The sequence below is a fragment of the Trachypithecus francoisi genome, unplaced genomic scaffold, assembly GCF_009764315.1.
Source record: "Trachypithecus francoisi isolate TF-2019V2 unplaced genomic scaffold, Tfra_2.0 Lachesis_group3, whole genome shotgun sequence".
Classification (NCBI taxonomy): Eukaryota; Metazoa; Chordata; class Mammalia; order Primates; family Cercopithecidae; genus Trachypithecus; species Trachypithecus francoisi.
Genome location: NW_022681468.1, coordinates 88,633,012 through 88,646,122, shown reverse-complemented (window position 1 = coordinate 88,646,122; position 13,111 = coordinate 88,633,012). Strand labels below are relative to the sequence as shown.

At 50.4% G+C, this 13,111-nt stretch overlaps 1 protein-coding gene across 2 annotated transcripts in view; it reads right to left on the bottom strand.

Moving 5' to 3' along the window:
* Positions 1 to 13,111, bottom strand: part of ADAMTS17 (ADAM metallopeptidase with thrombospondin type 1 motif 17) — a 367,322-nt gene that overhangs the window by 87,649 nt on the left and 266,562 nt on the right. For both annotated transcript variants that reach the window (XM_033188835.1, XM_033188836.1), the window contains 3 exons: positions 6,036 to 6,193; positions 2,831 to 2,990; positions 164 to 299 (listed from right to left, as the gene is read on the bottom strand). In XM_033188835.1, coding sequence (XP_033044726.1) covers positions 164 to 299; positions 2,831 to 2,990; positions 6,036 to 6,193 — 454 coding nt within the window. The remainder of the gene's footprint in view (positions 1 to 163; positions 300 to 2,830; positions 2,991 to 6,035; positions 6,194 to 13,111) is intronic.

Here is a 13,111-nt window from a genome sequence, read left to right as displayed (position 1 = left end):
GAAATTTGGTAATTTGAGCCAGCAGAAATCACTCATCAACAGTAACGGAACATAGCATAGAGCAGTACTGTGGCATTAACTGCCTATCACTCCCCACCATTGATGGTGCTGCTGCCCCAGATTCTGGTGGGCCCAAGCTACAGAACAGAACCCAGCTCCTTACCGCGACTGGCAGGGGTGCAAGTTGCACCTTCGGACCTGGGGCTCTGGGCGGCTTGCTTGAGGGCAGTCACTGTCGTTCACCAGAGTTGTGGTCTTGTTGACAATTCGTGTGCACGAGACGATGGTTCTGCGCTCCCCTGGAAACCAAACCACAGGGAGTTGAGAGACTGTGGCTGCACCCACCTGGAAAGGCTGGGCTTGCATGCCCATGAAGGAACGTTTGGGTGCTGCTGATAGTCACTTTGTCATTTAGAGTGACTGTTGTAAATGTTGTGTGGGTTTGTAGAGAAGAACTGTAATTGCAGGGAGGAGGGTGCAAGACACAGAAGGCAGAGTGGGGCCCTGGAAGATTCTAGAATAGGATGAGAAAGCAGCAACACCTCAGATCAGTGGTGTCCTTGGACAGCTTGGGGTTCGTTGATTTGGGCCTTTAATTTCCAAAGATTGCTCATCTTTTTATCTTCTGGTTTGATGTTTAAAGTCTATGGAGATCCGATCTCAATTAAATACCTGCACATCAGCCCTCAGTAGAGAGTCTGGCTACCTATTACAGAACTCCTGCTTGCTGGGGAGAAGAGGGGGACAAGGAGTCTGGTCTGGAAGACATGCAGACCTGCATCCTCTAGACAGGCATTCCAGAGCCATTCTGAATTTGTCTAGCCAGCCAGATGGTACTTATGGCTGAGCCCCCACCTGCTCTTGAGAAGCTTTGCTAATCCATTATCCCAGTTGGATGTAGCCCTTCTTTTGGGTGTTCCCAGAGCACCCTAAACACTGCATGGCAGGCAGGCCTTTGTCAGGCAGGCTGAGTGACTGGGAGTTACGAGGGTGGCCCTTGGAGCCAGGCTGTCTGGGTTCAAGTCTTGGCTCTATCACAAATAGCATCACAGTGACCATAGCGTCGACAGTTGGCCACCATGTTTCTGCATCTCGGTTTCCTCAGGCCGGAGGGTGCCTCAGTGATGATTAAAATAAACGAATGTATATGGTGCCCATAGAACGGAACCTGGCAGGCAGCTAACACTTCATGTTAGCTCTACTGCTGTCATTATTATTATTATTTGGGAAGAGTGACAATAAAAGATTAATAGGGAGTCAAGCACAACTATTTGCATCCTGGGCTCCCTGCTGGTCTGTGTCCTAGGCAATTTGTCATGTAGGGATGACTCGAAATCATGGAGACCTGAACTCCACCGCCAGTTCCTGCTGCCCCACATGGCAGCCTTTTGTGAGTACAGAAAGCACAAAACTGCTTTCGGCTTTGGGGGCAGGTCTGACCACTGTGTTAGGAAGCTGGAAGTCATCAGTGTCATAAAAGGATTGCCATCATGCCAACAGCAACAGAACAGCCTGCCCCTGACCCCAGGAGAGCCTGTTTACTGTTCCATGTGGGCTATGCTTAGTTTGCAACAAGTTGCCCAAGAGGAAAATCTGGCTGGAATCCGAGGTAGATGTGTTGGCTGGATTTGGAGGTTGAAAGGCCATCGGCACAAGGGGCAGCTAAGGGCTGAGGGGGAGAAGGCCCCCCGGGGAGAGGTGCAGAGTGGAGGATGCAGGGCTGATGGTGGTATCCAGAGGCTATGCCAACTGCCGCAGGGCTGCTGCAGGAAGAGGCTAAGCACAGACAGTGAGGGTGGTTGGCCAAGATGCCCAGGAAGAAATTCTTGTGTGTCTATAACTCCTACCCATGAAAAATGGGATGAGTCCCTTAAATAGTAAGCAATGCTTTACATATTGGACATCCAATAAAACTTATCCAAGCAGTTAATAGATGCTCAGGACTAGGGATAGCGGGGGCTATGCCCGGACTTCCACTCCATCATCCAACTCTCTGGGCTGGCCTACCAGAGTCCAGGTCAATCTTCTGTCCCAACTCTGTGCTCACTAAAATCCACCCACCCTGTGTTCCATCTCCCATGACCCTGCGATGTTCCCTGCTAGGGTGACAGACAGCATTGTACTAAGAAACTGCTGACTCAGAGTTCAGAATGACTTCCTACTGCTCCCTCTCAATGACACAACAATAAACACAATGCCTTTTGGTCATATTGATTCTTGCTGTACGACAGGTTCTTTGGCTCCACCCTGTGGACCCTGCAGTGGGCATGAGAGACAACTATCCTATTTTAGAGGTGAGGGAACTCGGCGGTAGAGAGAGGAAGTCATTTGCTGAGGTCAAGCAGGAAGTTGTGCAGTCAGGACTCATGCTAGGAATGCTTCAGCCGACTTGCAGGACTTTTTCTTTCCATTGTGTCCTGGAGTGAGGTGACTGTGGCCAAGAGGGAAGGGAATTTGGGAGTGGGCAGAGGCATGCTTTGGTGCCCCTCCAGCAAGCGACAACAGTTGAAGGTCTATTCTGTTTATTCCCAGGGTCCACCTGTCACACCCAAGACGTAGTCATACATCAGCCAAACCCCACTTCGCCCACAGGTCAGAGCTGGGGGGCCCTAAGCCCCGGGCAAAGCAGCGGTATGGGCATGATCCTAGTGTGGGATTTGGGAAGACTCTGCCCAAGTATTCTGCAGAGAGATTTTCGGTGGGGTATGATTACATTCCCATGGAACTACAGGTTACAGATTTCCCACACTCTGTGTGCTGGCCACAGATGCCTTCCTCCTTCCTTCAGCAAAACCCCACACCCAATAGGCCACGGCCCACGGCCACTCACCTCCTCCACACTGCACACTGCACCCTTCCCAGCCGCTATGGGTCCAGATGAACAAAGAGTCCTGCGGTTTTTCTGGTTCACTTTGATTTTCCGCAGTGTGGTTTACAGGAACAGTGTATTCATAATGAATTCCATAATCTTGGTCGTGAAATAACAACACCTGGATCAGCCGCAAAACAAAAGGCCATTTTGAAAAGGAATGAAGGCCCACAGGATTGCCAAATCTGCACATACAGGCACACCGTGGCTGTTTCTCTATGAGGGGTAACCAGCTCTTTTCTGGGGCTGAAAACAGGTTTGACTGAGGGTGCTCCTTTATCTCAGCCCTGGATTCCTCAGGGACTCAACTTGGGAGCAGGGCAAATGCAAACCATCATCAGGAAGTTCTATTATTTCCTACCCAAGAGAGAGACCAGCTTAGACTAGGAGCTTTAGGATAAGCGACTCTGAAACCTCTTCCCTGTGCTTTTCATGGAGGGCTGCTCCATGCAGAGAACAGTCCTGCATGTTCACCCACAAAGCTGCCCTTGCACACAGGAAAGACATGGATAAACTTTTACCTAGAAAGGCATCAGAGCAAGTGCGGCGACTCTACTTCTTTGGAAATGAACATCATCCTTCACTCCCCATCATCAATCACTGCCATGTCAGTTGGTCCAGAGAGTCGGGGTAAGGCAAGCTCAAGGGCAAAATGCAGCTCACTGCCAGAGGACTTTGGGGGGCATCAGTTTGAGAGTTCAAGGATGCAAGAGGCCTCCGCTGCCATGGGAGCCAGGATGATGACTGTACCCAAGGGTGGCAGGAGCCAGGCTCAAGGCTTCAAGCCAGGAGTGTGGTGGAGGTAGAGGGAGGGATCTATCATGTTTTGTGGGAAACTACCATACAGCTTGGAGACCTTGAATCTGAAATCCTAGTCAGCAAGAATATACAGAACAGATGGGTTTAGAACGGCATGTGACAAGTCTTGTAAAGCCAGCAGGTGCATGATCAGTTTTATTTATCTAGACACAATGGTGCCAAACAAGCCCTCTTGTAGGAGCTTAACATGGCTTGTCTGTGGATAATGAGTCTTCAAGCTAAGCTGGGAAGCACTGAGTGCCCCTGGGTCTAAGTAACTAGCAGGTTCACTTCCAGCCTGAGATGTCCGAGAGAATGGGCCAACAGGCACTAAGGGGAGGGTGTGCATGGTCCACCTGACTTGACTTGGGGCAGACCAGGTCAAAGTGTACCGGACAATGGGAGCCATTTCCCTCCAGCCACCTCTCAGTCTCCAAGGCTGAGTTGTGGGGTTGGGCTGCAGTGCTAAGAGCAAACCTAACTGCATCAACATCCACGGCTTCACCAGAGAGACCTGCCGTAACACATTTGGAAAAATGCCTCCAGTTAGGAAAACAAGCCCACCAAAAACCAAACTAGTCTTAGAAAGAGATCTTTATCAGCTCAGTATGAGAATAAGACTGGTGAATTGAGAATTCATATGAAACAAATTTCATGCAATTTTGTAGCCACGTATTGTGTGTGTGTGTGTGTGTGTGTGTGTATGTGTGTGTAATTGGTTTCAAATGCAGGTCCCCATGATTCTCTGGGTGCTACAGATTCTGCAAACAATGTGTACACCCCAGTTTGGGGACAATGGCTTTCTATATAGAGGCAAAGGGGCACTTCTCATTTTCAGTTTTAAAATCTTCAAGTGACAATCACATTTTGAAAGAAAAGCCATCAATATTAAGCGAGGGCTGAAACTTCAGTTACGGTAGTAGTTGCTTTCTCCGAGTTTTGTTCATCCTGGTCTGAATGAATCCAGGCTGCATACCTTGCTTTAACGGGCTAACAACTTGCTCAGTTTACAAAGGCTTTTGGTGAAAAGGGAAATACACTCACATTGGTGTTTGCTACAGAAAGCAAATTCTCATGCTAACAGGTGAGGTTTCAGTACAGGTTTTATGTTTTGCCTCCTCTCTTAGTCCCTCTGAATCACTGCTTTTAACTCAGAATAGGAGGATTTGTTCCGACTGTGACTAGGAAACAATCTTATCCCAGAGAAATGACTTAGGTACACATTATTAGGTCCCAGAAACCTACTTGCAGGAACGTATTTGCAGTGGATTTAGCAGGCTGAGTGATGCACTGGCCGATTTCTACACGGTTGAGACTGCACATGAAAACTGCCTTGCCTTTGTCTACCCAGAAATTGTAACGGGGTTAACACCACTATGGGGTAATGCCCACCCTGGGTGCCAGTGCTCCCTGGCAGAGCAAGCCTCCTTGGGAGATTCCCTGGGTAACAGCTAGAAAATCTTTTGGATGTCAATTAATCTGGAACATTTACAGGCTGCCAGAGATCACAAATTAATGGGGAAGAAGAACTTCCACGGAGAGACTCTGGCAGGCACTGAGGACAAAGTGTGCTTTGATTACAGGGCACAAGCTGCCACAAATCCTGTTTTTTGGAAGGAGACACAGAATCAATAATGATGAGCTATCAGAAGTTAGCCATGAGAACTCCTGGATCTTGAGAAGGAAGCAGGGCATTCCATTCCCTGGAGATCTCTGACATGTTTAAAAGGATGCATCACTGATGTTTCAGTGGCTTGCATGGAGGCCTCCCTGAGACAACAGGTAAGACAATGGCACCCTGGCCTGGCCCAATAGCGCACAGGTTTCTGGAGATCATCTGGGGAGTAGGATACCCGCATCATCTGATCCCCCTTCTGGATTCCCAAATGCCTGTTGCAAGCTGGGTCTGTGAAATCTGAGGGATGCTAGCTCGGACCTGGAGTCCAAGTTCATTTGCAAAAGGTAATGATATACACTCCGTGAGGGCAGATCTATGCATCCCACCACCTGGTGTGAAAACAGACTTTGAGTGGGGCTGTTTGCTTAATGAGGTCAAGTCTCCCTGGCTGCCATCCACGTGGCTAAGCACTTCCTTCTTTGAGGCAGCTCCTTTTGAAAAAGATAGGAGCTCTGCCAGGGAAGAGCCAGGGGAAGCAATGACAGAATTCTGAAGCAGGCAGTGCAAGAGACTGGAAAAGAAAAGACCCAGAGAAGGGAGAGGACTGAGCAGCAGGGGACCTCATAAACCCCTGGAAGCTGGATGCATTTCCTGCCCCCAAGGTACCAGGAAGAAGTAAGCTGGAAAGTAAGCTGGTAGACCTCTCGGAGCCATGCCCCCTAAGACAAATGTGGAAGCCCAGCAAGTTACCATCAAGTGCAGCGGTAGTTTGGTTGGTCCCTTGGCAGAAATCTTCTCCCACAGCCCCCTTCTCACATAGCGAACAGTTGTGCCTGCAATCTGGAACTCTCCGGGGAGCTCTATCTTCCAGTCACTGTTGATGGATCCCTTACCGGAGTCTTTGAGAGCTAGAAAGCAAATTGAAGACCAAAGAATCAAGGTGCTGGGGGTGGGGGGACCCAGCCTGTCTTTAAAAGGAATCTGCGGCCCCTGAGTGGGGCAGATGTCTCCCCTTCCACAGGGGGACGGAGGGAGGCCTGAAGCAGAAGAAGGGGAGTGCTCTGTGTACTGAGAACAAAAGCCTGGATTGCAGGGAGCACAGAGCTGCAGACCCCCAGGACCCCCAGGGAGAGCTGTGGGATTGATGGGCACCTTCTAGCCTGGGCTCCTCTCTCGAAACCAACTCAGATAACTGGGGTTAGGGGTGGAGGGGCAGGGAATGGAGATGACCACGGCCTGATCTCATTTCACTAAACTTACCCAGCAGATGGTTTTCTGCCCGATGAATTCATTCCATTTTAATGTGTCCTAGGCTACAAACCAGGTCTTGCTGTTGTAGTACAACAAATGAGTTCTCTTTCCTATTACCTACCTGGGGCTCTAGAAGGAGAGCAGCCCATCTCCAGCACCTCTTAAGGATCTGATATCCCCATATTACTGAAGTGGATGTCCCTTCAATCAACAACCATTACCCTATTAAGCATGAATGTTTGGAAATCCTAGCCGCCCACAGATGTGGTGGTCACACTCGGCAGCTGTGGATGAGCAGTGGCTGGGGGCTGAGAGTGGCAGGGGAGGGGCACTCTCATACCCTAGCTCTGTGGGTTTCAGGTTCTCACGTTTGCTGGCCCACATCTCTACCAGGGACAGCCTGTGTCAGGAGAGGCTGAGAATCAACATGCTGCTGACTGACCGTAAGCAGAAACTTGGTTTTCCACACAAGCCATGTCTTTACTCTTTTCCGAGGCGCTCACCAGGACTTTTCTTGTGTCTTCCCTCCTAGGGGTGAAGACCATGTAGTTCTCATGAGGACAGCACTCTGCAGTGCCATTCTATTTTGTTGCTGCTGTTGTTATTTAGGAAAAAAAAAATCCCAACAAACTAAAACCTATTCTGGCATTTTAGGAGAAGATGGCAGATGACAAGAGGTGATAGGAAATCTGTGTCATTTCCAAAAATGAGAACTCCAGGGCACCCTCGGTCCTAGGCCCACACTCCCTACACACACAGCTGGAGCCCCACGGACACCCCAAATTGATCTACATACAGCTCCCTGGGACCCTACTCAGTCTATAATCAATGAAATCAGATTCTGCCACATTGACTATTCTCTGCTTACTGAGGCCAGAAATAAAATGCCCACATTTAATACTGATTTTGGAAAATGAGAGTTGAAACCCAAAAGGAGTTTTGGTTACCGCTGAATTCATCAGCCCCAGGCTGGGGCAGGCCACAAGCAGCAGAGGGACGCTGGGTAGCCACTGGCCGCAGCTCCCGTCTCCAGGACATTATGGTCCCAGTGCTCACTCCTGGCAAACACAGAGGAGACGCATGCTCAGGGCTTCTTGTGTTAGAGGGACTGCCAAGACAAACTGGTTCCTCGCTTCTAGGAACTTTCCAGCAGAGTGGCTTCCAGTGGGGTCTCGTATCCAGGGTGGCTAGGAGAGGCTGAGGATTACAGGACTCCAGGGACAGCTTAGGAAAGAGAAAGTCCTACCACTTGGAGCCGAATCTGTTTCCCTTCAAGAAATCCGACCCACAACTGAAATGTCCTGGCTATGAAAAGGAGGTGAGAATGTTGGGGCGCCCACAGTTTCCTCTCCTTTTTCTCTTCTTCTGCCACCATCTGCAAACTGCCATTTAAGGAGCATATTCTCCAGGTTGGCTCTTTCATATACTCTGACCCATTTACTCTTCTCAACAACCCTCTGAAGTATTGTTGTCACTTCATGGGTGAGGCAATGGGGCCACAGAGAAGTACCTTGCCCAAACTCACAAAGCTATTCAGTTGTAGAGTGGAGACCTGAAGCCAGTAGACCAACCCTACTGCACTTATCACTCTGACAACTTTCAATTCCCAATTCTTTAGGTTATAGCATCAGTATAGATTTTTATGACTAATGCTGAAATATGCAAAGGTAAGGCCTGTTTTCAAAAAGGACAAATTCCAGGCTCTAACTGTTACAGGGTTTCATATTCTATATCCCCTTACAAAAATGACTAATTTCACGGATTTCCAATGTTTCCAGTGAGCTAATAATGCAAATATACACTTGGTTAGATTAATTATCAGTAAGTGTAGGCAAAGGGTACATGGACATTCATCGTTCTTTCAAGCTCTCTGCAGGTTTAGAAAATTGTCTCTTGCATATGCGTGGTTAAATTGGGTCTATTTGTCACCTTACATGCATGGTATCTATTTGGTCTTAGGATCCAGTGTGGGCTGGTGGGAAGGAGCAGATAGAAAAAACCAAGGGGCTAGAGTCTTTGAAGACAGCAGTCCCCAGGACTGATGTGGGGGACTAGGGACTGGTTTTGTGGAAGACAATTTTTCCACAGACCAGGGGGCTGGGGGAAATGGGGTGGCGGGGGATGGTTTTGGGATGAAACTTTCCACCTCAGATCATTAGCCATTAGATTCTCGTAAGGCATGCAGAGCCTAGATTCCTTGCCCATGCCATTCACAACAGGGCTTGCACTCCTATGAGAATCTAATGCCCCGCTTCTGATCTGACAGGAGGCGCAGCTCAGGCGGTCATGCTTGCTTGCAGGCCACTCACCTCCTGCTGTGCAGCCTGGGTCCTAACAGACCATGGACTGCTGCTGGTCCATAGCCCGGGGGCTGGGGACTTCTGCTTGTAGAAACACCTCAGAAACTATAAGTTATGGGAACAGCAGATGTACTCCTCTTCCCTGCCAGTCCCTCACCCTATTTTGAGGGCCTCCTCACCGGGGGCTAAAGACAGACACAGCTCTTACCCCCAGGGAGCTCACAGTTTGGAAGGGAGACAGAGAAAAGATGAACATAACACAATTTCACAAGCTTTATGGTAAGGTGCCTCCGGGGTCTAGGAATGTTGTGGGATGAGGCAGATGGGGAAGGCTTCCTGGGACAAGTCCACTTTACACACAGCTGAGTGTGTAAGACAGGGAGGGAGACAACGCTGCCTGCAGTGTGTGGCTCAGCAGTGTGTGGCTGCCTGTGGAGTGTGAAGCAGGATGGTCATTCCTGACCCTCAGAGGCCAGGACTGCTAAGATCAGTTCTGGGCAGGGTGATGGAGGGAGGAAGGCACAGCGCCCCGTATGGAGAAGCAAGTGGAAGGCAAAGTTTTTTCCATTTTTCGGAGGTTCGGCTGGGAAAAGGAGGCGAGAGACGAAGAGTGGCCTCAGAGGGTGGGAAGGAGGAAGGAGGAAGGGGGCTCGCTGTGAGAATAAAGGACACCCACGCATGCTGAGGTGGCCTATACAGAGGAGTCAGAGATGAGCAAATGATTTCTTTGAAGCTGTGTGCTGACCACAGTCACACCAGGACCTGCTCCGTAGAACCCATTTCTCTCACAAAGACCAGAGGGAAGCCAGGCAGCTGCTCTCCTCCTTCCTGGGCCACTGGCACGGACTGGCTGACTCCCATATCCACGCCCCACCAGTGACAGACTCCACCATTGGCTGCCCTGGGCTGGGGCCCCAGGCTCATCCCTGGTTCATGGCTTCTGTGAATACCCACTGTGCCCATCACATGGCATCTGTTTCTCCCTCTAAGCAATGGTACCCAAGATTTCTCCTGGGAACACGTTTTTCCTCCTGTCCCGTAGGGCTGGACCCCACAGTTCCAGGCACAGGCCCATCACCCAACCCCAAACAGGGGGACTTTTGTTCACCTTAGGAAAAGGCAGCTTTCTTCCCACAGGGTTTCCCAGAGACTGGACATGAGCCTGGATCTACCAGCCCACAGGAAGATGTCCACAAAGAGGACAGGCAGGAGTGCCAGTGCGGAGACAGACCGTTTTTCCTGTGACATCATTTTAAGCCCCTGGATCCAGCAGTGCCTGAAGCTGGTGCTCAGCAACTGAGAGCTGGGTTTGGCTTTCACACATGCTTTCTGGAGGTTGGGTTAAAAAATGCTAATCACAATGAGGGCAGAGCAGGTGAGGAAAGAAAATTACCATTATGGCTTCCTATAAATAGGCCCCAGATGTTTACCACCAAGCTGAGTATCCAGGGCCTCTGCCCATATCCCAGCACTAACACCTTTATCTTGGCCCTAACCCTCTTATCCTGGCTTTAACCCTCCTATCCCGGCTCTAACACCCCTATCCCGGCTCTAACACTCCTATCCCGGCTCTAACACTCCTATCCCGGCTCTAACCCTCCTATCCCGGCTTTCACACCCCTATCCCGGCTCTCACACCCCTATCCCGGCTCTCACACCCCTCTCCCGGCTCTCACACCCCTCTCCCGGCTCTCACACCCCTCTCCCGGCTCTCACACCCCTCTCCCGGCTCTAACACCCCTCTCCCGGCTCTAACACCCCTATCCCGGCTCTAACCCTCCTATCCCGGCTCTCACACCCCTATCCCGGCTCTCACACCCCTATCCCGGCTCTCACACCCCTATCCCGGCTCTCACACCCCTCTCCCGGCTCTAACACCCCTCTCCCGGCTCTAACACCCCTCTCCCGGCTCTAACACCCCTCTCCCGGCTCTAACATCCCTATCCCGGCTCTCACACCCCTATCCCGGCTCTCACACCCCTATCCCGGCTCTCACACCCCTCTCCCGGCTCTCACACCCCTATCCCGGCTCTAACACTCCTATCCCGGCTCTCACACCCCTATCCTGGCTCTAACACTCCTAACACTCCTATCCTGGCTCTAACACTTTAGAGGTAACTCTTTCTCCACTGGCCTTGTTTATGTATTTCTCGGGGCCTTTTTAAAAGATGTTTTAAAGTGACTCTAAATTACAACCTGCAAACTACCCCACTTCCATGCCAAAAGTAAAACATCTGGGAGGTCAAGAGTGAAAAGGCCCAAAAAAGGGCAGGAGGACACACCTGGAGACAGTTATAAGACCATCCTCAGAAACACTGCACAGAGGTGGAGGCTGGCCCAGGGAAGCCCCGCTTCTGCCATCGGAGGCCTGACAGTGGGTAGCAGCAGCAGCAGCGACTACAGCATGAGGTGGAGGCAGAGCCAGTTGGGCCTTGGAGCCTGCCATCCTCTGATCACCGGAGTGGGGTCTTTCCTGTCTGTAGTGGAATGGGTAGGAGAGGTGTCAGGAAGAGGGCTACTGGAGGCCTCGGAGGAGTCACTGGGTGTGGTCAAGGAATTATGGGACAGGAAAGTGAAAGAGGCTGCAGCTGACGGCCGAACCCAGGCAAGGTCAACTGCTGATGGGGAGGAACATATTGGACAACCGAGTGCTAGTGACAGCCGGCTCTCTGGGGAAAATAGCCTAGAGTTATGGTATATTTGCTACCCAAAGTGTAAATACCCTCACCATGACAGATTTTGTTATCCACCTGGCATCAGTGAACAAGGAGTGGGGAAGCCTGTAACTGGCTCTCACAAGCCACACATAGCTGTGGGGGCACTCCAGTGAATTCTGAAGATGCTTGTCTTTGCTTTGGAGGTCCTGGTCTGCAGCTGATGAGTTGGAGAACTCCTGCACAATCACAACTTGGTTGAGGCCGGGCATGGGTTTGGGGTCAGCTCTCAGAGCCCCAGAAAGAATACACTTTGCATGTCCACGCACTGCCTGTGGCATCGCCACAGCAGCTGCAAGTTCTGGCGTATTGCAAATGCAGCTTTCCAGCTCAGAGCCTGCATGCCTTTCCTCGGGACAGCGTGCTTGCAGCCACACATTTGTGTATCTCTCAGGGAGAAGAAAACACAGGCAGAGTTATTAGCAGGAGGTCAGCAGATCTAGGAGGCATGGGGGTTACTTCCAGCCTTTTCACTTTGGTGTCACTTAGCAAGATTCCAAATTTGCAGTTTGCTGTGGTCCATCTGAAAAATCATAACTTCCTGCCAAAATCAGAAGTTAGTGTTTGACATCCCTTCAAAAGAGATGTCAGCTCAGAGATTCTGTTGGGATGTCAAGATCACTCTTAACAGTGAATAAATAGGTTCATTGTGGAGTCCCATGAACAATGACTTCATGGGGCCATGTCAACTCCAGAGAGACAATGCAGGTCACCTCTTGCCCCCTTCTGTGGCAGCTTGGTTGCTCTCCTGCCTTGCGTTAGCTGCACAGAGTGGGGTCGGCAAAGGCCTCTGAGGCTGCAGCTCCAGGCAGGAGTCGTTTCCACAGCCCTATGCATAATGCATTTTTTTTTTTTTCCTGAAAGACAACCTTCCAAATGAAATGCATTTTTGGCTCTACAAGTTCCTGTCCCCTCAAACCTTGGGCATCAGTGAGTATCTCCAAGCCCCCGTTGTCTCTATTTTGAGATTAATTAGTGTGCACTTGAACTCAGGATATGTTTGGACCCAGAAAAGACTCCATGGAGCAATTAAAATGATTACAAATGCGTTGATTTTATGGGCAATTAACAGAGCAAAGAACCGGGGATTCCCCCAGTGATTTGATTTTATCTGTGATGTCTGAAGTTCTGGTTTGCTGGGGAGGAGATTTTCCCTTGCTCATTTCGCCTGGGCCGGAGATTGGAAGTTTTAAACCACTATCCAAAACATAACCATGCTCACTTTTGTGGGTTTTGCTCAGAAGCTCTCAACAGTTAGACTTCTATGGGGCACCACGTGGATGGATACACTTTCCTTTGCCACCAGGGCAGAACAAAACCTTTGCAACGAGTTGGAGTGTGAGGCTACATGCAGAACGTCCATTTCTGTCTCCGGCTCTTCTTCCTCTCTGTGGACACTTACACACCATCCTGGTCTTCCAGGCACTGTGGGGAAGACCATGAGCCATTCCAGGGAGCGAGGTGGGGGCATTCCTGAGGGAAGAGCACTGCTCCTTTTCAGAGCTGGCTGGAGGCAGATGCGAACTCTGACCCTGTCCACATGCCCCTTTCTGGCACAGAG